The 23,382-nt window shown below is 57.3% G+C and overlaps 1 protein-coding gene across 9 annotated transcripts; it reads left to right on the forward strand.

Annotated features, from left to right (window-relative positions):
* The first annotated feature begins 2,851 nt into the window (after nucleotides 1-2,851).
* Nucleotides 2,852-19,061, forward strand: MDFI (MyoD family inhibitor). Of its 9 annotated transcripts, none has more exons than XM_043907424.1 (5): nucleotides 2,852-3,069; nucleotides 4,636-4,765; nucleotides 11,880-12,065; nucleotides 15,013-15,237; nucleotides 18,227-19,061. In XM_043907424.1, exons 2-5 carry the CDS (start codon nucleotides 4,693-4,695, stop codon nucleotides 18,481-18,483), a joined length of 741 nt encoding a protein of 246 aa, XP_043763359.1. In that variant the 5' UTR covers nucleotides 2,852-3,069; nucleotides 4,636-4,692; the 3' UTR covers nucleotides 18,484-19,061. The 9 variants fall into 9 exon arrangements, with proteins under 9 accessions (XP_043763359.1, XP_043763362.1, XP_043763356.1 ...); XM_043907427.1 differs by having other exon boundaries at nucleotides 2,853-3,069; nucleotides 4,636-4,722; nucleotides 11,885-12,065; XM_043907421.1 differs by having other exon boundaries at nucleotides 2,856-3,069; nucleotides 4,636-4,722.
* The last annotated feature ends 4,321 nt before the right edge of the window (nucleotides 19,062-23,382 follow it).

The raw sequence follows: 23,382 nt of genomic DNA on the forward strand, positions 1-23,382 counted from the left end.
ATGATCACTGCATTGGGCTTCAGAAATGTGGTTCAAGGAACTTCCCTGGTGGTCCAGTAGTTAAGACTCCACACTTCCAATGCAGGGGGCAGTTCAATCCCTGGTTGGGCAACTAAGATCCTGCATACCACATGGCATGGCTAAAAAATAAAAAAAGAAATGTGGTACAAGGCCCAGTTCCACTCCATACTAGTTGTGCGGCCAGGGGCAAGTCATTTCACCTCACTGTGCCTTGGTTTCCTCATCTGTAAAATGGGGATAATAGCTATCCAGACTGTCTGGGTATTAAAGGAGGCAACTAATCTAGAATCGTCCAGCAAGGGGCTGGCATACAGAATATATCCAACTCGTGTGTACTGAACCACTGTCTCCTGATCACCAAGAATAAAGAGAGGAACAGAAGCAGGCCTGGGACCCAGAGCTCCCCTCCCACTTTCACATGCCATGTCCTCTAGAAAGGAGCGGGAGGTGAGAGCCCCATCCTCCACGCTGCTCTTCAAGGACAGGGATCCATCAGGGCACTCAGTTCCTATCCAGCCCTCCCCCCATGACACACCAGCACTCCCCCTTGGACGCAAGCCCTCTGCAGGGAGGTTGCGCCACAGTGGCTCATCCCCCACTCTCCAGGGCACGGGGACCACAGCTGTGGTCCAGCTGCGGAACCCAGCCCAGCCACCGACTGGTCCCGTGCCAGCGACAGGAAGCCGGGAAGAGCCGTGCATGCCTGCGGGACACTGGGGAGGGGTGGACGCCGGGGGCTGGAGCCAGGCCAGGCTCTGTAATCACATTGTGTGGAAAGGAGCCGGCAGGAGAGCTGTGCAGCGTGACTGTCACCGTTCACTGTCTGGAGGGCTGTGGGGGCAAGGGGGTGAGGAAGAGCCCCGGGAGGCAGGAAAGAGCACTGAGTTGGGAGTCGGGAAACCTGGCACTTGGTAAGCTTTTACCACCAACTCACTGTGTGACTTGCATTAGCCCCTTTCCCTCTCTCTGGCCCCTTGTTTTCCCATCTGCGAAACTGGAAATACACATGGAGCTACCTGTGTCCCACCCAGTTCTAGGGAGTACCCTAGAAGACAAAGCAAAGTCCCCTCTCCCCTGGAGCTTTCATTCTACTAGTCAACAAGCAAGTACATAAATAGGAAAATAGGTGAAAGGTTTATAAAGAATAATAAAGTGGTGGGAGGGGACAGAGAGCAAGGGGTCTGGGATGGCCTCTCTGCGAAGATGACCTAAGTAGAGGAGACGAGGAAGGGGGCCAAGTGAATAGCTAGGGGAAGCACACTCTGGGCAGAAGGGGGAGCAAGTGCAAAGGTCCTGAGGCAAGCACAGGACACAAGTTGAGAAAACAACCTCAGGAAGCAGCAAGGCTGGAAAGAAACGAGTCGGGGGAGACAAAAGTGAAGGCAGGTGGAGCCCAGCTCCGGGAGCCTGAAGGCCATTGTGAGCACTTTGCATTTGACTCTGAACTGATTATTGGGCCCCAGGAAAGCTAGGTCTGGGCTTGTCTGAAGAGCCCACTTGGTGTTGTGAAGTGGGGGCTGGAGGTGGTGGAACCATCTTCAGCCTCTACTCATTTACTCTGGGGCCCCAGTCAGGTCCTTCGGGAGGAGACAATAATAGGCCAAGGATGAGGGTGAGGTGTGCAAGGCCTAGAGTGAGTGAGGCTCAGGTGTGAAACTTTATTTATTTATTTTTTTTCAGGTGTGAAACTTTAAGGGAGCAGAAAAAAAAAAAAAAAAAAAAAAACCTTGGTAATTAACATAAAACAATATTTTCCTGCAATATATCTAAAAATTGAAATTAATGCAAAAAATCTATAATGAACAAAATGCCAACATTTTAAATGAAGACAGGACCTAAACCTGAACTTTCATGATCCCATCTCACTTGTTCCACTTTAATCTCAGCACTGGTTCCAATAAAACTATTTATAAAAATAGGCAGCTAGCTGGCAGGGCTGTAATTTGCCGATTTGCTTTTTAATATTGAATTACAACGCTTTTTATATTGGCATCTTCCTAAATTTCGCACCCCAGCAGAGTCTCCCAGTTACCTCATCCTAGTCCTGACCCTGGATAGCACTGAAACTATTAAGGGTCCACATGGAGGGTCCCAATGCATTCCTCCTGAGGTTCCGAGAGGTAACCGGACTTCCCAGGAAAACAGCTAGATGGTGGAATTGAGGTCTGGAGCTGGAGTCCCATGCCAAGGCCCACCACCTGGTCATCACGCCATACTGTGTCTTGTCCTGGAAGGCCGATTTTAATTAGCTGGTGTTTTTGTTTTCATTTTCCCAACTTTTTATTCAAGTATAATACTCATATATATTTAAAAAAGTGCCTGCACTATAAATGTTCAGCTTGCTGAATTTTCACACACTGAGCACACCTGTATAATCAGTATGTGGGATTAAATTTAAAAGCCTGTTTTTACATTTCCAACAAACCAGACACATTACTTGGTGCTGGGCCAGAGTCAGAGGACTTCTGATCTCAAGCAGGTGATTTCAGAGAGGCTAGGAGACTGGGCGGATCCAGAGTTTAGGGGATGAGGATAGAGACTGAGAAGCAGGGTGGGGGTGGCGGGGGGTTAATGTTTCAGGGCTGGGGTCTGCGGTTAGGGAGGGGCCGCACATGCAGGAGAGCAGAGAGACAGTGGAGGCTGTCCTGGAGACAATGTCCACCCCCCGCTTCTGTCCTTCCACTTCCAGTCTTGGAGGCGGATGAGGCCAAGCTCCGGGGCCCAGGTAAACCGGTAAGAATGCTGCAGTCGCCAAGCCCCGCGGGTGCGTCCCGGTGACTCAGCCTTTGCCAGGAAAGGGGAATCCGCCCCGCTCCCCAGAACTTCCAGACAGCAGCCTGATCCGGGCTGGCTCCCGGGGCTCCAGGCCGGGCTCCGCAGCAGGCAGCCCGGCCCCGGGAGTGGGACCCCTTCCTCCCCACCCGGGGGACCCCCACTTCCGGCCGGAGCCACCTGGGCTCATCGCGGGGACGCTGCCTCTTGGCGGCGAGAGACGTGGGGGCCACAGTGGTCCTGGCTGCGACGGCGCCACGAGGACCTTTGAGCATCGTAAGTAGCGGCTGCGAGGGGGCTGGGGGACGTCGAGAAGAGGCTCTGGGTCCCTATCTCGGCCCCGCGTCCCAGCCCCGGCTTCAAGCCCGGGCTTGGAAGGCGGAACCGGGAGAACTGGCCTGGCGCCGCCGCCGCCTCCCTAATTGCTCACCGGCCCTCGTGGTGGGGAGCCCAGACGCGGCTCCCAGGCGTCCTCGGTCTAGCGTGGCCCAGACGCCATCAACCCAGCGGGCGGCCCCACCTGATCGTCTCCGGGCCCGCCCAACCCTCACCGGGTGGGCCGCGGGCTCCACGCCTCCCCCTTCCTCGAGGACCGGGTGCCAAGCTAGGGTCCCTGAACTATCCCCCCCACCCCACCCCCATCACGACTGTCTGGTCCCAGCTCCTTCCTACCCCAGCCCTGAAGAGGGATCCAGCTCCATTCCAAAAGGGTCTCCCGGCTGCCCCTCCCCCTCCACCCCCCACCCCCGAGGGGCTCACTCTCTCCTCTTTCCCAAGCACCCCGCAATTTGGAAGGCCTCGGATTTCAGTGTGGAGCCAAATGAAGGGCTGAACTCCAGAACCTCTCTTTGCCTCCAAAGCCGGGTTTCTGACCCAAATTCCCACGTGCGGCTTGTGGGGGTGGGGGAATCAGTGATGCTGAGGGCTGCTCTTGGGACACGGGAGGCTCGAATGTCACCAACCGGATTTCCCGAAGCGATAGCTTCTGGCGGGGTGGGCACCCGGTCTGTGCCACAGCTTAGGACCGCGGGCGGGGACCGAGGGAGTGGGCGAAGCGTGCCTGAGAAACTCGATCACTCCCACCTTTGGGACATCGAGATTTGGGGGCCACAAATATTCAGACAATTGGCACGAGGTAGTTGTGATCACCGTGGTTTTTCTCTCTCTCTGGTTCTTTTGCTTTTTCCAAAACTTATGCAGAGTTTAGCGTAGGCGAAGGGTAACTCGCGGCCCCCTTTGCAAGCCTCCCGGGGAGCTGGGCCTGGGAGGGGGGCGGAGATTTGGGGAGACTGGGGCCCAGCTCCGAGAGCGCGGAGGAAACGCGTGGAGCCGGCTTCCTGTGGGGGCTCCGGCCGCGGCGCCCCGCGGACAGACGTGTCCGGCCCAGGCAGCGCCTAGCCGGGCGCGGGGGAAGGGACGTGGTGGGGCGGGGGGGCGCCTGGGAAGGCGAGGAGGGGGCGGGGAGAGGGTGGGCGGGAGAGGAGGGGAGGGAAGAGGCGAGGCGAGCCGGGGAGGAGCGAGGGGGCTGCAGGGAGAGGAGGCGAGAGGCGCGCGCTGGCGCCGAAATGCGAGAAAGGAGCGAGTGAGAGGGGAGGGGCGCGGAGAAGCCGAGTGGCCCCTGGGCTGGGGCGCCCGCGGCCGGTGCGCATGGCAGGCTCCGCGCGGTGATCCCCGCGAGGCGAGAGAGCGGCGCGCAGCTCCCTAGAGTAAGTCAGTCCCGGACCGAGCCGGGAGGGGGGTGGGCGCGCGGCTGCCGGGGGATCGCCCCCTGCCCCGGCCCCCTTTTCCCCGGCGCGCGCGCGCGGACCTTCCGTCCCATCCGCTGAGCCCCGTTTCTCGCAGGTCCCGGGCCGATGTCCCAGGTGAGTGGCCAGCCCCCTCCTCACTGCGACGCGCCCCATGGAGCCCCCAGCGCAGCCCCGGGCCCAGGTAGGAACCAGGGATGCAGAACAAGACCGGACGGGAGCGAGGGGTAGGCGGCTGGGGGAGGGTGGCTGGTAATTCTCCCCCCTCCTCTTTGAGAAGTGGGGAGACGGTTCGGGGGAGCTTGAGTGGAGGTGGGGGCGAGAAATCTGGGAAGCGGGGACCCGGTCCAAGGAGAGTGGAGGGCTGGGACGATGGGGGCAGGGCCCGAACGGAGGCGGCGGCCGCGCCAAGTTGGCTCCAACTTTCCCCACTCCCAACACCAGACACACACACACCGCAGTGTCTGTCTGTCCGTCTGGGGTTTGTGTCCCAACCGTTTCTGCCCAGTGTGTAAATATTTATGGGGGCCTCAGGCGGAGGTGGGGGGTGTCTGAGTCTTTCTCTACTTCCCTTCCCCCATCCTAGCCGGAGCCTAGCGCTTCCCGAAAACTTTTGTCCACAGCAAGCGGCTGCAGGATCGCCCCTCCCCTGCTTGCCATCTCGTCTCGCTCGCCTTCCTCCCCACCCGGGCCTGGCCAGCCCCTGCCACTCCTACCCTGCTTGCACACACAGACACACACAGGCACGCACATACACGCAGAGTTTCTCTCTCCCTCACCCCTCTCCTCTCTCTCCCCTTCTCTCTTTCAGGCACTCACCCCAACCAAGTGCCCACCACTCAAGTGAACTGTCCCTTCCCGCAAACACAGGATCTGTAACCTCCCTAGGATTATTCCTGCAGGATCCTCCCCCCTCCCAGGGTTTGTGACTCCGTAAGGAGGCCTGGGAAGGGGGCAGGGGCCGTGGGGAGTCTTGGTGATGTGGCTCTGTGTCCACCTTCTCACCATACACATGTGCGCTGAGGCTCCCAGTGGATAGCAGGGACAGGGAGAAGTCAGGGACATCTGGGGTTTGTTGGGGAAGGCGGAAGGGTGGTGGACAGGAGGACAAGCCCAGATGTCATGCCTTTAATCCCAGTTCTAGGTTAGTCTGATCTTCTGCCTTCCTCTCACCCAGCTCCATTTGCCCTTTCTCCCCTCTTTGAGTCTCCAAATAATGGAGGTCTCATCCTGGACCTCTGACATGAACTCCCTGCGTGGCCTTGGACAAGTTTCTTCCCCTCTCTGGCCTCAGTCTCCACATCCACCCACAGGAACTGGTCTACCCATTTGGAAAGGCCCAAGGCTACCTGGTGTGGACGCTGGCCCTTTGGAGACCCAGGGCTGTGGAGGTGGGGGTGGGGGGGGGGGGCGGGGGCGTCTAAAGTGGTGGGAAGGCAAGTGGCAGACGGCTGGCCAGGGGCCCACACATACATGAAACCAATGTGTCTGCTCCGGATCCCGCCAGCCCTCAGACTGCCCCCCTAAATGTGGGGGCCCTGGAGTAGGGACTTCTGGGGTATAAACTCCTTCAGGAACAGGGCTCCCGGAGCCTGGGGGGAGAGCTCAGGGCAGGGGCCTGGGAAGGCTCTTTCTGCCTCTTGCTCCTTCTCTCTTGGCCTCCTGCTTCTCCATGTCTCTCCCGCCTCTCCTGCCTTCTACCCCGGCTTATCCATCTTCTCTGTTCCCTCCTCCACTCCCTCCTTCCAAGACCCTCTCTCCTGTGTGACCCGTTCCCGCCCCAGCAGAGGGGAGGAGGGGCTGAATGTGCTGGAGCCTGGAGCCAGGACAAGGGCCAGGGTGGGCCACTGGGAGGGCTAAGTCCTGGGCTGTAACTTGAGGCCCGAGCCCCAGCAAGCCCCCTCCCCAGCCTGGGCAGGGCCAGACAATGTGGCTTTCATAACACGAGAAGGCCTGGCTCTGCCGCCTTGGGAGATTGAGCCTGCTGCCCAGGAAGCCCAAACCGCAGGAGACCCAGCCAAAACCCCACAGACGCCTGAATCCGAGACCAGAATCCCCCACGCTCCCTGCTGAGCGCTGACAGAACAGCCAGACCACGGTGCTACCCCGGGGGGCCCTGCAGGCAGAACCTCAAGTCAGCCCCTCCCTCGGCCGCCCAGGATGCAAACCGGGGTGCAAGGGGACCAGGGCAGCTCTGGTCGGGGGCAGATGGCCAAGCCCCCACACCCTTGGCTCCCCCAGTGGCCTCCTCCCCCTCCAGCCCTGAGAGCCCCAGGAGCCTGGCTCCCTAACCCACAGCAAATTTCTGTCCAGCACTGGGGCGTCACATTCCTGCTCTTGGTTCTGAAGTGAATTTCCTGGGGAATTGGAGCTTTTAGACCTAAAATAAAACCAACCGGACCCAGCCTAACCGGTCAGCTCAGGCCGTCTCCAGTCCTTCGCCTGGTGGCCTGGGCCTGTGTCCCACGTGTGTATCAAGCAAGTCCACGTTCTTACTGTCTGGGTGCCAGGCGCCAACCCTAATTCTCACCTTCTGGTTCTCTCGCCTCCTCCCAACCTGGGGCATTCTAGACTCCAGAACTCAGTCCTCACCATCAGACATTTGCTAAGTGCCACTGGGGGTGCAAAAATGACACAGACGTCGCCCCAGGGGAGTGAGCTGGCGAGGGCTGCAGTCCAGTTGAGGACCCACGCTTCACTCCCAGTTACAGTTTACAGCAGGGCGCTCTGAGCGCTGAATCCTCAGGAAGTGGCCACTCCGAGGAGGGACTGTTGGCTCAAGGGTCAGGGAAGTCTTTCTGGAGGAAGAGGTGAACCTCCGGCTGGGTGGGGAAGGGTGATTGGATTTGGGGAGAGGGGAAGGGTAGCACCTTCTGATCCAGAGGGACAATAGAAGCCTGGATGGATTGGGCAGAAGGCCCAGTGGTGGCCTGAGACCACGGAGAAGTCAGTCGACCTGGAACACAAGATCTTGTCCATTGATTAGGTTGAAGATGTAGACTGAGACCTTGAATACCAGGTCAAGGAGGGACTGGGATGAAGGTCTCCAGTCACTGTTCTTTGAGCAAATCAGATCTCAGCCGTCTCTGCAGAGACAGTCGGAGCTCCAGGGGGAGAGGTCCCAGGGGAGCGGGCTCGGCTGGAGGCAGCAGGCGTGGGAGCTCGAGGACGTGGGTCCTGTGGGCACTTTCCAGGCCTGGGCTGAACCCATCTCACGTGGAAGAGGTCCTCCCAACTCCTTCTTGGTCCAGGAATGGCAAGCAAAGGGAGTGCACAGTGTCCAGCTGAAGCTCGAGTCTTTCCACTTCCCTCTCAGGCTTATGGATTTAAACGTGACCTTTCCACCCTCTTCCTGGGCTGTCTTTCCAGGACTCAGGGCATTTCTGTGCCAAGGATGAGAGTATGTAGAGGCATAGGGGCCCTTGCCTTTCTGCATTTCCCCCTTGGAGATGGAGACTCTTGAGAGAGGTGTAGGACTGGGGCTTCTGCTCAGAGATGCCTACCGCATGGCTGGCTCCCAGTATACAATTATCTTATTTTTAATCTATTATTATTATTATTTTGGCTGCATCTCGAGGCATGTGGGAGGTGCAGAGTCCTAATCACTGGAGTGAGTGAGTGAGTGAGTGATAGTCACTCAGTTGTGTCTGACTCTTTGCAACCCCATGGAGTACAGCCTGTCAGGCTCCTCTGGCCATGGAATTCTCCAGGCAAGAATACTGGAGTGGGTTGCCATTTCCTAATGTGCACCCCCAGTGCACATTAGAAAAAAGTGGCTGTTTGATGAGATGGGGCAGATGTACCTCTGGGTGAGCAGATGGCACCTCCAGGGAGGGTGGAACCCCAACCAAGGATTCTCACACCACCCCCACCCTGGACAGCTTCATGCCCAACTTAAGTTGTTTGTCCACCCAGTGGCCTTTGCTGGCCTCCCCACCCTACAGAAGTTTCTCCTCAGAGACGTTCTCCCCTCTGGGGCCGAGCAGGGATCTCCTGGTCCCAAGAAGGAAAACTAGGGTCTTTCGGCCTCTTGATGGTTGGCCCCACGGGCCCCACCTCTTATCTGGCTTTGCTGCTCCATGTGCTTGCAGCAAGAGCTGTTTCTTGGTCCAGCATCTTGGCATCGCAGCCCCCAGGCCATCTGTCACCAGCAGACAAAGTCTCCCCGCTTCTTCTTGTTCCTCCTCAGCCTGCTCCCCATCTCTGCGCCCTCTGCACAGGTTCCTCTTCTGCCCTCAGTGTTTCTCCTCCAGCGTCTGCGGGGTCCCCTCCGCTGCCCTTTGGCTCCAAGAGGTCTGTCTGTCTGTGTTTCCAGGTCAAGATAACTGGACTGGATTTACTTTCCTCCCTGGTTTCCTTCCAAGGTCTGATGCTCACCCCAGAATGGCAGGCTTCCTGCAGGAGGGGCCTCCTCAGGACCTCGTCTGGGCTCTCTGTAATTTCCTGTTCCCACCAGATTCAAGGTCACCAGCCCTGTAGGTGACTGTGAGGAGAGACTGCCCAGAGAGTGGCAATCGACATGTCGGGGAGGAGGGCTGGGGTGGGGACCGGTCTCCTAATCCTGCTTTCTCAATTTCCTCCCTCTCCAACCCTGGGGGCCCAAGAGAGCTGCAGGCTCGACTCCTTCCACTCCAAGAGTAACAGTGTCACCTGTGTGTGCCCTGGTGACCTCAGGAGAAAGCCTGGGACGTGACCACAAGGCCCGCCACGCAATTACTCTATCTTCCCTCGTTTACACTGCAGCTGTTCACGCTGGGGTCTGCTGCTGGTCTCAAAATGTCCTTTCCCCTTCTTTGCTGACTGATTGATTATTCAAGACCTGATGTGGGCATTGCCTTCTCCAAGAAGCTGCCTAGACTTGCACACAAGTGTGTGCTGTGACCCTTGTGTGACCCTGCTGTGACCCTTGCCCTTCAGTGTGTGTGCCTGTCACCCACCCCCATCCCAGCAGAGAACTCCTGGGTCAGTGACCTGGTCTTTCTCACTGTGGTCCACCCAGTGCGTGACGTATTGGGAGGTGCGTCGTCACTGTCACACCAAACAGCACAGGAAGGAAGGAGGAAAGGAAGGAAGGAAGAGGAGTGAGGTCGGGCAGGGGATGGGCGGTGGAAGCGTCTGGGAGTGGCCCCCTGCGTGCCAGGTACTGCTGGGGGTTCCATTTACTCTTTGAAACCCCGAGGGACAAGCATGTTTGTCCCCTTTTCGTGCAAGGTGACCTAAGTCCTAGTAACTTGCCCAAGCTGGTATCCGGTAAAAACCAGGGCTTGGGTGTTCCAGCTCCTGGCTCGGGCCTCTGTCATTCCAGTGCCTGGGAGGGTCAGCACTCCCACTTCCGGGCTCTGGCAGGACGCCTCTGGGGCCAGAGGCTGGAGTTGGGCAGCCCCCTCCCTTCCTGGGAATTAGAACTCAAGTTGTGAGCCTCCCTCTCAGCTTGGTCTTGGCCTCCAGCGTCCCCTCTGCACCACTGTAGATCAGGCTCCACCTCGAGGCGGGCAGCCTGACTCCTCCTTGGGGGTCGTCTCTGCTCCCCTGCTCCCCCTAGTCCCAGCCTTGCGATCTTCCAAAAGCCATCAGTCCTCCTATTAGCCAGGTGGTGAGAGGAGCCTAAGGAATGGATGGGGCTGGGGGAACCCACCCCCTGCCTCCCTGGGCACCCGGAGGGGTTCCCAGCACATGACTGCCACCCTTCAGGGGTGGCTGGAGCCCCAGTGCTCCCTCCTCCCTGTCCCAGCTCCCAGCTCCAGGCAGGGCCAGTGGTTTCCCTGGGCAGGTTGGAGCATGCCTGCTGCTCTCTGTGCAACCTCCATGGGGCTCCTGGAGCCTCCACCCCCTGGCCGTGAGGGACCAGAGTCTTTGGAACAAGGATCGTCCAGGGTCTCTGAGCCCCTGGATCGTCCCCTCCCCTCCAGATGCTCCCACCCCCTAGACCCGCGTGCCCAGCCTGAATTGCTCCCTCTTATATCTCCCCGCTCCATCCTCCCCTGCCCTCATTTGGAGACAGCTCAGAGAAAGACCCCGTCCCTAAGGCCATCTGTGCTCTGCGGTCGGCTCCGCTGCTGTCTCTGAGACTGGCCTGTGTCTCTGTCCCTGTGGGTGTGTCTCTGTCCCTGTGGGTGTGTCTCGTGATCTCTACGTGGTGTGGACGGGTGGGTGCTGACCTCTTACTGTCTGGATTTCATCGGCCTTTCTCGTCGTCTTTCTCTGTGGCTCCCTGTGTGGCTCTCCTCTCCCTGAGCCCTTCGGTCTCCGTTTCCATCTCCCCTGCTCCCATCAAGGCTTGGGGGGAAGGGGCACCCTCTTGGGGTGCCCCTGTCATTCCCACTGAACAGCCTGGGGGCTGATGGGAGGCCCAGGCTGCACCCCGTCATTGCCCCCTCCTCGGCCCCTTGCCTGGTGACCTCAGACCTCACCTTCTCCTGTCCACCCTCAGGCTTTCCCATGCCCGGTCACCTTTCTGCCTCCCTGTGCCACCTCCCAGCCCTGAGAACTTTCCTCCCCTGGGCCCAGCCGGCCCTGATCCTGCTGCCTTAGGAACTGTGGGTTTGAAGGTGGCTCCATGTCTGCCTTCCGCCCACCCTGGACAGAGGGACCGAGCCACTCACTGTAATTACATGTGGCTGCCGGCCGCCTCTTCCAGCCCTCTTGGGCCGTCTCCCTGTCTCTCTTCCTGCCTGGAGCTCCTCCGCCTCACCCCAGGCTTCTCCGACTCTGTCTCGTGCTCTCGTCCTCTCTCTCTGCCCTGGTTTCTCACCGTTTCTCCATCTGTATCTTGCTCCCTCTCCACCGCCTCTGCCTCTGGCCCCATCTTTATCTTTCTCCCCATCGCTGACCGTCTGTTCTCAGTTGCTCTCAGTTGCTGCCTGTCCTGGGCTGTCTGTCACTGGGCGTCTACGTGCCTGGTCTCTCAAGTTCTGATGCACTGTCTCTCTTCACTTCTACCTTTCACATCCTCCTGATTCTTTCTCTCTCCACGTCACTCTGGATGCCTGTTCCTATCTCCCCATCGCTGACCGTCTGTTCTCTCCTGCGCTGTGTCTCTGCCCCCTTCCCTCACTTTCCTTTGTACTGTGCATCTCTGGCCCCCTCCCTGACCACACACACACACACACACACACACACTCACACACACATGTGCACACACCCTTGCTCGCTCACGGGCTGTGGTTTGAGAACTTTCTATTTTAGAGGCTGGCATCGTTACCAGATAGGGTAAGGGCTGGGTAGCTGGTACAGAGACCAAGAATGAGGGCTTAGGGCATTCTGGGCTGCGGGGAGGGGACCAGGGCTGGGCCAGCCGGAGGGCACCAGGAAGATGTCCTTCAGTCGCCTGCTTTTTTCTAGCCCAGACCCCATCACTCCTTCCTGGGCTGGAGGTAGTGACAGGATCTGTTCACCCCGCGGAGGCAGCGCTTGAGGAGGGCTCCCTGGAGGAAGCAGCGGCACCCTCCATGACCCAAGGCAATGACCCTGGGGCCCCCCAGGCCCTGGACAGCACTGACCTCGATGTCCCCATAGAAGCTGTGACACGTGAGTCCTAGGGGTCCGTGGTTTGGGGTGGCAATGGGCGGGGGTCACTCTAGGGAATCCAATACAGATGGGCTTTGGATGCCCATGGGAGCCTAGCAGTGGGCCAGGACCTTGAGGTGTGGGCGATGGAAGGGTGTAAGACATTGTCACTGTCCCTGCTGTCTAGGAGGAGGACATCCACATCATTTCTATCCACAAAATGATTCAGATAAAATTAGTTCAGAATGAGTGTGGACAGGCTACAGGCAGTGTGGTTCAGGACGAGAGCATGTACTGTCTACGGAAGAGGGCTGAGGCTTGGGGGCAGGGAACCGGAGCCCGAGGCAGCCCAGCTTTCAGGGTGTCAAGAGCAAAATGGCAGGAGAGACTCTTCCAGCTGCTCTGGGTAGAAAGGAGCAAAACTCAGCTGTGTTCCTGGGTTTGGCTCTGTGTCTCCAAGGAGGTCCTGGAGGGGGAGAATTCGCCACCATCACCCTCAGAAGCAGGGGAAGGGGCTTCCAAAATCATTTTGTAATTGCCAGTAAGATTGGCAAAATCTATGGGACACATTGGTACTTTTAAACTTTCTATCCCTGTGTGAGCTCTCGGGCTCACTAAATCAGCCTGTAGTGAGGTAGCCGGATAGCTCTTGCCAAGCCCATTTTACAGATGAGGAAACTGAGGCTCCCTCACTCTGGACACAGACTGGGCAGCTCAGGTCTCCTGGCCCAGGGCTCTGTCCTATGCCTGGCTGCCCTGCTGGCATGGCAGAGTTGTGGAGCCGCTTTCAGGCAGGGCATTTGTGGTAAGCTGGACACCCTGGAAGTCGGGGTTACTAAATCCTGCTAGCACTCTGCCCTCGAGACACACCCACCAGCAGGACCGAGAGAAAGAGGTAAACGCCGTGGCCACGGAGGAGAGGGCCTGGATGGGACAGACGCTCCTGTGTCCATGGGTCCTGGGTGTTTGCTCTGTGACTCAGCCCCCACGGCCATGGCCACAGGCGAGCTCTGTGTCCGCCCAAATCTCCCGGGGCCCTCAGCTCACCACACACCCCCGCCTGGTCACTGTGCCTGTGTTTAGGCAGCAGGGCATAGGGCACCGACGCTGGCCAAGGACTCAGCTCAGTCATCCCCCCACCCCCCCATGGAGCCCAGAGGTGGGGGCAGGATGATTCAGGCCTGGCCACTTCCCATGGCCTTACCCCTGTTTACCCAGATGCAGGCACCAGCTCAGGGCCAAAGGCTCCTGGAGTGGCTCTGTCTCCCATCCTTTCCCTGACCTGCCCCCCGCCCCAGCCCCAGTCTGTCCTCAGCTCCTTTCTCCCAATCTCCATCTCCCTTCCACTCCACTGCCTAGCTGTGGAAGCTCTGGCAAGTTTTACCCTCTCTAGGCCTTGGTTTTTTCATCTATAAAATGGGCTAGTAACAGCAATTCTGTTTGATGCTTGGTGAAATTACTACACATAGGACTCAGCACTGTCTGGCACCTCGTCACAGCTCAAAACACATTGGCTACTAATTACAACAGTAGTGATGGTTGTGGTAGTAGCAATTCATTCCTCAGCCCTTTGTCTCCCAACTTCTGCCCCCCTCCTCGCCCGTCCGCCCTTAGAATCCCACCTTTTAGCCTCCAGGCTGACCCTACCTCTGACCCTTACCTGTGTGACCTTGAACAAGTTTCTATACATCTCTGGGACTCAGTTTCCTCATCTGTAAAAGGATACTGCCCCATAGCAATACAGAGAAGAGTTTGCACCCCAAGTGCACCGAGCAGTGCCGGCATGCAGTGGGTGCCCGGCAGAGTGCTCACACCATTCCTAGAAGGCCCAGCCCCCCAGTCAGAGGAATCACTGAGGCCCCCTTCTGCTCCCTCAGCTTCCAACACCCCCCACCGCTCCCCCCCTCGACATCTCCTGCCACAACCCAGACCCGGAGGTTTGGCCTGGAGGGACCTAGGGATCCAGACCCCAGGGCCAGAGAGAAGGAAACGCCCCAGATTTACACATTTGCTGAGGGTCCTCAGGGCCGGAGCATCCTGCCCAGGAGTCAGAGGCCCTGATCAGAGGGGTCCTCGAACTCTTGTGACCCCTTCTCAGACTCCTGCCCTGACACACAGACACACACACACACACATGCACACACACCCGCCTTCATCTTTTGGGGACAGAACCATGTCATCCAAGTGGGCAAACCTGAGTGAGGTGAGGGAAGGAACCAGGTGCTGGCAGGCTCTCCGGGGCCATTTTCCCCACACCCCACTGATAAAGCTGGTTCAGTCCCTCAGTCTGGGATAGGGACCCAGGTTCCTGGCTTCCAAGGTCTCCCTGCTGGCCTCCCTCTTCAGTCTCCCACTCCCCACCCGGACACCTAGGGCCGCTCAGCAAACTTTCTTCCAGCGGGGGCAGGGGAGCTGTGGGTGGAAGGAGCAGGAGGTGGGGGGGCTGCTGTGAAGAGCCCCCTGGATTCCAGGGCCAGGCGTTCATCTCCAAACAGATGTTTCCAATGAATCACCCAGCACTCAAAGGGCAGAAGCAGCTGGGGGCTTGGCAGGGGCCGAGGTGACAGTTAACTACTTCCCTGCTGCCCCTCTGCCCCTCTCCGCCACCACTCTCGCCAAAATCCCCGGACCCCCAAGAGCAGGAGAGTGGATTTCTCGTGGGCTAAGAAGGTGAGGTGCAGGCCCCTGCGCTTCTCCCCTTACCCACACCTCTGTTCTCGAATGACCCCTGACCTGGAAGTCAGGGGCCAGGCTCCACTCGGGGAGGCTATTCCATGCTGCCTCTGGGCAAGTCAGTTCTGCTCTCTGGGCCTCCGTCTCCTCGTCTGCAAAAATTCAGATCAGATAGGTAACCTGGGGTATATCTAGGAACGAAGCCGGCAGGAGTCAAGCAGAGCCCTGGGAGACTGTGCCGACCACCTCATCCCCCACCTCCTCCTCCATCGCCCTTTTCTCATCATCTCTCTAGGCCAGCCCCAGGGGAACCCCTTGGACTGCACCCCACTAGTGGCGAATGGCTCTGGCCACCCCTCGGAGCTGGGAGGCGCCAGGCGGACGGGGAATGGTGCCCTGGGTGGCCCCAAGGCCCACCGGAAGTTGCAAACGCACCCATCTCTTGCCAGCCAGGGCAGCAAGAAGAGCAAGGGCAGCACCAAGTCCGCTGCCTCCCAGATTCCCCTCCAGGCCCAGGAAGGTAAGCACCCCACTCCACCTCCCCCAGGGAGAAGCCTCCACAAGTCTGATGCGGGGAACGGCTGCAGCATCTTCACCAGGCTGCTTAGAAGCACGGCGTCCTATCCCCAGACCAGGCCCCCCACATCCAAACCTCTGGGTGGGGCCCCGGAGTCTAGGTTAGGTTTAACGAGCTCTCCAGGGAATCTGATGCAAGACTGTTAAAGTGGAGAACCTTGCAGAGGACACTTTTTGGATAAAGTGAGGCACATCTGAGCTCTCAAGACCACCCCTTCTCATCGCTCCTCTCTCAGAGTGGCTGTAGCAGGGAATGGAACCATCTGGGCTGGTCCAACCAAAGCCACCCCATTTCTGGAAACAGAAATTTTCCTTGAGGAATGGGCCATTTGCCTAGTGAGAGTACAACACCTAGCAGAATAAAATGATGCAGCATCAGATGCTTAATTGGGAGGAGGGTGGGGGGTGCAAAGTGCAGTGGGAGGTCAGAACACCTGGATACACCCACCATTGTTCCTGCTTCACAGAGTCCTCTGGGGGGCTGCCCTGGGCAGTCAGGTCCCCCACCCCACAGGCATGAGTTCAGCAAGGGTGACAGTTGCTGGTAACCCAGTGATGCTTGACCTTCACCCCAGAACTTTTAAGTAACTTCTCTCCATGTTAGGAGACTCTGGCTGGCCCTCTGCAGACAGAATTCAGTGTACACCTGAATTCAGTGTACAGAATTCAGTGTACACCTTTGCACATGACATATTCATAACTTTCACCCTTCCCCACCAGAGCAGATTATGCCCAAGAGTCTTATTTATGAAGGGGATATTCATGCAGTTAAAATGAACAGGGAGGCATTCCTTTGTGGTCCAGTGGCTAAGACTCCATGCTCCCAATGCAAGGGGCCTGGGTTTGATTCCTGGTCAGGGAATACCACAAATAAGACCCTGCACAGCCAAATAAATAAATAAATATGTTTTAAAATGAAACAAAGTGAACAGGGCATGACCTGTGAGCCAGGCATTGTGCTGCGTACAGCGTACCCAGGCCATGGTTTCATAAAGCTTTCATGAGAGACACAAACAGGTCATCTCACTCTGCGATACGATAAATGAGGAGTGATAAAGTGAACACGGGGATACCCACACCAGCCGTGAAAGCTGGGGAGGGGAGTCTGGGAAGGCTCTGGAGGTGTCCAAGCAAGCCTTAAAGTACCAGTAGGAGGATCCAGCCACGGTGCCTTAGCGCGGAGGTGAGAACTGGCTCCTGCGGCTAGTTGATGAAGTTCCAGGGGAGGAGTGGTGGGAGGTGAGACTCCTTGTGGGGCTTCCAGATGGTGCTAGTGGTGAAGAACCCACCTGCCAACGCAGGAGACCTAAGAGACATGGGTTCGATCCCTGGGTAGGCAGGAGCCCCTGGAGGAGGGCATGGCAACCCACTCCAGTACTCTTGCCTGGAGAATCCCATGGACAGAGGAGCCTGGCAGGCTACAGTCCATGGGGTTGAAAAAGATTCCCTGTACACAGGACCGGGGTGAGGGCATCAGAGCCTCCGTGGCAGGGTGAGACCCCCACCGGACCAGCAGCCTGTGCCAGGGGCCCGCCTGGTCAGGGGACCTGGACACAGCCCGTGGCCCGGCCCCTGGGAGGTGTGCCAGCCAGGCACCCTGGCCACACGCTGAGCGGTTCAGAGCCTGGGCTGCTGAGCCAGTGCCGCCATGTCCAGCTGGATGCCCAAGGGCGGGAGCATGCATTCATTCCCTCCCCGTGTATTTATTTACTCAGCACCTGCAGCGTGCCAGTGCTGGACGCCCGCCCTTTTCATGCTGGTGTTCTAGTAGGTGGCAGAGCTGTGTAAGCCATGTAAGGTGATGAGTCCTAGGCAGGGAGGCAGAACAGGCCTGCGTGAGGGGCTGGGGGTGCTGGGGTTGGGCGGGCAGCTTGCAGTATTGAAGAGGATGCTCGAGGAAGGCTTCACCGAGGGGAGACAATTGGGTAAAGAAGGAGGGGAGATGGAGTGAGCGGAGCAGGTTTCTGGGGCCAGAGCGCTGAGAGAACAAGGGGGCAGTGCCTGGAGGACGGGGAGCAGCCAGTGTGGCCACGGCGGAGTGATGGGAGCCACTGAGCACTCTGGGCTTTTCCTCCCAGGGAAGTGGAAGCCACTAGAGGATTCTGAGGGCGGGAGAGATGGAATCCAACAGAAGTCTTTCAAGGGTCCTCTGGCCTCTGTGTAAATGCAGGGGTGGCCAAAGGCAGGAAGTGGGGAGACCAGTGAGGACGCTGTCACTGGGCAAGAGCTGAGCAGAGTGGAAGGATTCTGCATAGATTATTAATTTATTTCACTTTTGTCTGCCCTGGGTCTTCATTGCTGTGCTCGGGCTTTCTCTAGTTGAGGGAGCAGGGGCTGCTCTCTAGTGACGATGTGCAGGCTTCTCATTGCTTCTCTTGTTGCAAAACCTGGGCTCTAAGGCACTTAAGCTCAGTAGCTGCAGTTCCCAGGCTCTAGGGCACAAGCTCAGTAGTTGTGGTCCATGGGCTTAGTTGCTCTGCAGCATGTGGGATCTTCCTGGGCCAGGGATCCAACCGGTATCCCCTGCATTGGCAGGTGGATTCTTGACCACTGGACCACCAGGGAAGTCCCTGGATCGGTTTTGAAGAGACTTCTCCGAGCCTCCATTTCTTCATGTGTAGCGAGGGGTTGACACAGCTCCACCTCAAGGATTTGTTACAAGTTCAAATGAGTTTAATTCCTGCACAACCCTTAGCACAGGGTCTGGAACATACCCATCCTGGGTATGCTCATGAAATAGATAAACGACCGAGGGAGTCGGTCCCTGGGAAGCAGGGACTCGGGATCCAGGCTGCCGGGTTTCAGACCCTCGCTTCCTGTGACTTCCCTGTGCCTCGGGGCCACCTGGAAGGTGGGTCCCCATTTCCCGGTGCCCGGGGCGGGTGGCGCGCGTCCTTCCTCACCGAGCGAGCCCCCGGCCCTCCCGCCCGCAGACTGCTGCGTCCACTGCATCCTGTCCTGCCTGTTCTGCGAGTTCCTGACGCTGTGCAACCTGGTGCTGGACTGCGCCACGTGCGGCTCCTGCAGCTCCGAGGACTCCTGCCTCTGCTGCTGCTGCTGCGGCTCCGGCGAGTGCGCCGACTGCGACCTCCCCTGCGACCTGGACTGCGGCATCCTGGACGCCTGCTGCGAGTCGGCCGACTGCCTGGAGATCTGCATGGAGTGCTGCGGCCTCTGCTTCTCCTCCTGACCCCTGCGCGCTCCGGAGGCCGCCCCGCGTCCCTGGCCGTCACCCCAGGCCGCGCTGCCCCCTCCCCTGGGTCCCTCCCACCCGCCCTGCACCCTCCTGGAACCCCAGCCCGGTGAGAGGGGGTGCCCGTCCTCCTTCCCCGTCTCCCAGGACCTGGTGGGGGGCGATGGGGGGCGACCACTCCTGGATCAGCTGCCAGGGCTGCCGAACACTGTGAAGGCTGGGGGAGGGGGCAGGGACGTGTGGGGGGGCTGGGGCGCCGGGGCTGTGCGCTTCTCTACCTCTCACTGCCCCTGTGCCTGCCTCCCCTGCCGCCCATCCCAGGCTTCGAGGACAGCAAAATGTGAAAAGAAACACACCCCACCCGACCTCAGCCAAACCCCTCACCAGTCCCCCTCCTGGGGTCTTGGTGGGAGGGGCCTGACCCATACAGTGACCCCGGAGGGCAGGGCTGGCCTTGGGCCCAGGGTGGGGTGGGAGGGGGGAGCGGGATAGAAAAGACTGGAAGGGGAGAGGGAGGGAATGGAGGGTGGGTCTGTTCTGTTTGTTGCTGTAAATAAAGATGTATGTCCATCTCAGATTTCCTCAGGACTCATGAGTAACAGCCATGGACCAGGACTCTCAAAAGCAAACACTCCCACAGCCCTCCACCTGCGCCCCCCCCCACCAAATGAATAGGGCTTTCCTGGCTTCTGGGCCCCTCTCCTTTGTTTTATGTCTTGCCCCTGAGGGAAGGAAGGAAGGAAGAGGGGTACCCACTCCCCACCTTTATTTCCCTCTTCCGGCCAAAGGGAAGAAGAAGCCCGGACAGGGAAGAGTTAACCCTTGGCATAGACTTAATTAACAGCAGATGTGTTCAGGTTCTGATTAATTAATCTCCTGCTGACTCCAGTTTCTCAAAGCCATGATGGCTCCAAGGCATAGGGTGATGCCTATGTCAGTGGCTGAGCCGTGCCTGGGGAGGGGGTAACCAGCACGGCACTGGGACGCATTTGTGGCTTGGGTGGGTTTCACGCGGCCCAGCTGCAGGTGACCCCCCGATTGCCCTGATTGCCAGGGGGCCTGAGATCAAAGAAAGCTGTCAGGACTGGTGAGAGCCTCGGAGGCCACGTGTCCAGGGCCCTTGGTGTGGGGTAGGGGTTGGGGCTTGGACCAGGGAAGACCTGAGCACTGCGGCTGAGCGTGGGGAGGGCTGTCTGGACCAAGCCCCCCTCCACCGGGTCCTGGACCTGGGGGAAACCAGGATGGGTTCAGGGTGAGTGAGAGGACATCTCGTGGTTAGCCTTGGATTGTCCTGAGAAGACGTGGCTGAAGAAGGCCTTGAAAGATGGAGACCTCCTGGGAAACTGGTGGGCGCTGCTTCCAGGAACGAAGGGTGGAGAGGCCCCGACGGATTCTGGAGGAAAGGAGGGAGCGCAGGAAAAGGGCCAGATGAAATCTGAACTCTCTGAAGGAATGCCACGCTAGGAGCAGCCCACGGCCTTGGGCGTAGGCTGCAACGTCAGCAAGAGGAGGTGACAGGAGGTGGTGAGGAGGACAGCCCCCCAGCACCACACCTCCCCGCACCTCCCCCCGCCACCCCCGCCACCGCAAACTCATACACATGTACTCAAGCCTTACTTTACCAGCACCAACGTTTTCTGTCTTCTGGGAGCACGTCGGAAACTCAGGACACAGAGAGGAACTGACCTCCTCAGGACCCCATCAGCAAGGTCAAAGTCGAGAGAGAAGCCCCATCTTCTTGGCCCCCCTCAACCTTCATTTATCTGCTCATTTGTCTCAGGTTTTGGGTTTTTTCTTTTACTTAGCTATTGTATGCTTGAAGTACAAGCATTTCGAGTCTAATCTGTGCATACACGAGCACAGATTACCTGGATCGTTTTCCTTTTTATTTACAAAAATGTCAGCATCGCCCGGCACATTGCAGTTTTTATCACTTGACCATTTTGCCTTGGGGGCTCTTCCTTATCGGCACATTGAAGAGGGGCCTGGAGCTTCCCCAGGGATGAGCTGCCATGATCCAGGTGCCCAGCTCCGCTGAATCCCATCCATTCATTTCTCTGTTATAAACAAGGTACATGAGAATGTCCTTTTGAACAAAAGAGCTGTTTCTGTAGAATAGTCCTGAAGGTGGGATCGATGGGCCTCAGGGCATGTGTTTGTGACTTAGCTGACCTCAATGAGGGGTGCCCGTCCACCCTCCATGGCTGTGGGGAGTGTCCGCTTCTCTCGCTGCTGCCTCTCCGTCTCCAGGAGGATGGACGATGGTGGGAGGGCTCCTCTTCAGTCCCCACTCAACCCAGTTGCTTACCAGGGCTGGGGTTCAAGGAACTTGAGGGTGGCTGGGAGAACCGGGGTGGGGGTGCTCCTGACCAACTCAAGGTCTGGTCCAGGTGGGCAGGAAGGCCCCCTCCCTGGCCCTCTCCTCTCCACCGGGGCTGAGGCAGGAAGAGGCACCTCTGCAGTCCAAATAGTGATTTCCTGCTGCAGGACAGTGGCTGAAACCCGAGAGCTGAGCTGGGTGGGAGCAAGACAGGGGCGGGATTTAGCCAGCCTCCCCCAGCATGCGCACACACACACATACACTCTCTCTCTCTCTCTCTCTCCCCCTACCTCTCCTTACAGCTACATACTCATGTGCCTTCCGCAAAGTCACACACATACCACTCACAACACATACACACACTCTCCTTCCAGCCACATATTTACACACATTCCACCAAGTCACACACATACCACACACACAGACACACAGACACACACCAGACCTATACACACACGCGGTCACACACTGCACGTTTCAGAGCCTGCAACACTGCCAGCCCTCTTCAGCCTGACCTCTGTGTCTGCTGCCCTCTGCCTACGCCCCCATCCCAGGCCTACCCTGCCTTCCCCACCTCTGTACCCTTGCCCAGGTGGTCTCAACTCTGCTGGGAGGTAAATGGCATTTTACGCATTGGAGGTGATGGAATTCCAGTTGAGCTATTTCAAACCCTAAAAGATGATGCTGTGAAAGTGCTGCACTCAGTAGGCCAGCAAATTTGGAAAACTCAGCAGGGGCCACAGGACTGGAAAAAGTCAGTTTTCACTCCAATCCCAAAGAAAGGAAATGCCAAAGAATGTTTAAACTACTGCACAATTGAACTCATCTCACACACTAGCAAAGTAATCCTCAAAATTCTCCAAACCAGGCTTCAACAGTATGTGAACTGTGAACTTCCAGATGTTCAAGCTGGTTTTAGAAAAGGCAGAGGAACCAGAGATCAAATTGCCAACATCTGCTGGATCATCAAAAAAGCAAGAGAGTTCCAGAAAAACATCTACTTCTGTTTTATTAACTACACCAAAGACTTTAACAGTGTGGATCACAATAAACTGTGGAAAATTCTTAAAAAGATGGGAATAGCAGACCACATGACCTGCCTCCTGAGAAATCTGTATGCAGGTCAGGAAGCAACCGTTAGAACTGGACATGGAACAACAGACTGGTTCCAAATCGGCAAAGGAGTACATCAAGGCTGTATATTGTCACCCTGCTTACTTAACTTATATGCAGAGTACATCATGAGAAATGCGGGGCTGGATGAAGCACAAGCTGGAATCAAGATTGCCGAGAGAAATAGCAATAACCTCAGATATGCAGATGACACCACTCTTACGGCAGAAAGCAAAGAAGAACTAAAGAGCCTCTTGATGAAAGTGAAAGAGGAATGTGAAAAAGTTGGCTTAAAACTCAGCATTCAGTAAACTAAGATCATGGCATCTGCCATAACTTCATGGCAAATAGATGGGGAAACAATGGAAACAATGAGTGACTTCATTTTTGGGGGCTCCAGAATCACTGCAGATGGTGACTACAGCCATGAAATTAAAAGATGCTTGCTCCTTGGAAGAAAAGTTATGACCAACATAGACAGCATATTAAAAAGCAGAGATATACTTTACCAACAGATGTCCTTCTAGTCAAAGCTATGGTTTTTCCAGTAGTCATGTATGGATGTGAGAGTTAAAAGAAAGCTGAGTGCTGAAGAATTGATGCTTTTGAACTGTGGTGTTGGAGAAGACTCTTGAGAGTCCCTTGGACTGCAAGGAGATCCAACCAGTAGATCCTAAAGGAAATCAGCCCTGAGTATTCATTGGAAGGACTGATGCTGAAGCTGAAGGTCCAGTACTTTGACCACCTGATGCAAAGAACTGACTCATTGGAAAAGACCCTGATGCTGGGAAAGATTGAGGGTGGGAGAAGGGGACGACAGAAGATGAGATGGTTGGATGGCATCACTGACTTGATGGACATGAGTTTGAATAAGCTCTGGGAGTTGCCAATGGAGAGGGAAACCTGGTGTGCTGCAGTCCACAGGGTCACGAGTCGGACACAACTGAGTGACTGAACTGAACTGAACTGAAATGGCATTTATCTTAGAGGCCACCCACCCACCCAGCTCTGCCCACACATCCTTCCAGGGCAAACCCTGGTTATAGACCCTTCCCATCCACACCATGGCCCTTCTCTGTTGGCCTCCAGTCTCTGCTCTCTGACCAAATGATCTCAGCCAGGTTCTGCTGTGGGCCCCGGGAAGAGGCCCTGTCACTCTTTAGACCTCAGTTTTCTTGTGTGCACGATGGAACAGTGATGAGGCTCTGGAAATCTAATGTCAGTCACAGTGTCCGGGGAAGTGGTCTGCCTCTCTGGTTTTCTTTCACCCGTGGAGCAGGAGATCAGCACCCCCATTTGCCCAGGAGACTTCTTGAGGGCCACCCTCCTGCCCTGGATTGTCTAGTCCAAGACAAGCATGATCACATTTGTGTGAGGACATGGTGGTCAGGCCAGGTTGAGTTCTCCCTGGCCAGGACTTCCCATGACCTCTGGGTGATCCCGTGTGTTTGCCCTGTAGCCAA

The sequence above is a fragment of the Cervus elaphus genome, chromosome 7, assembly GCF_910594005.1.
Source record: "Cervus elaphus chromosome 7, mCerEla1.1, whole genome shotgun sequence".
Lineage (NCBI taxonomy): Eukaryota > Metazoa > Chordata > Mammalia > Artiodactyla > Cervidae > Cervus > Cervus elaphus.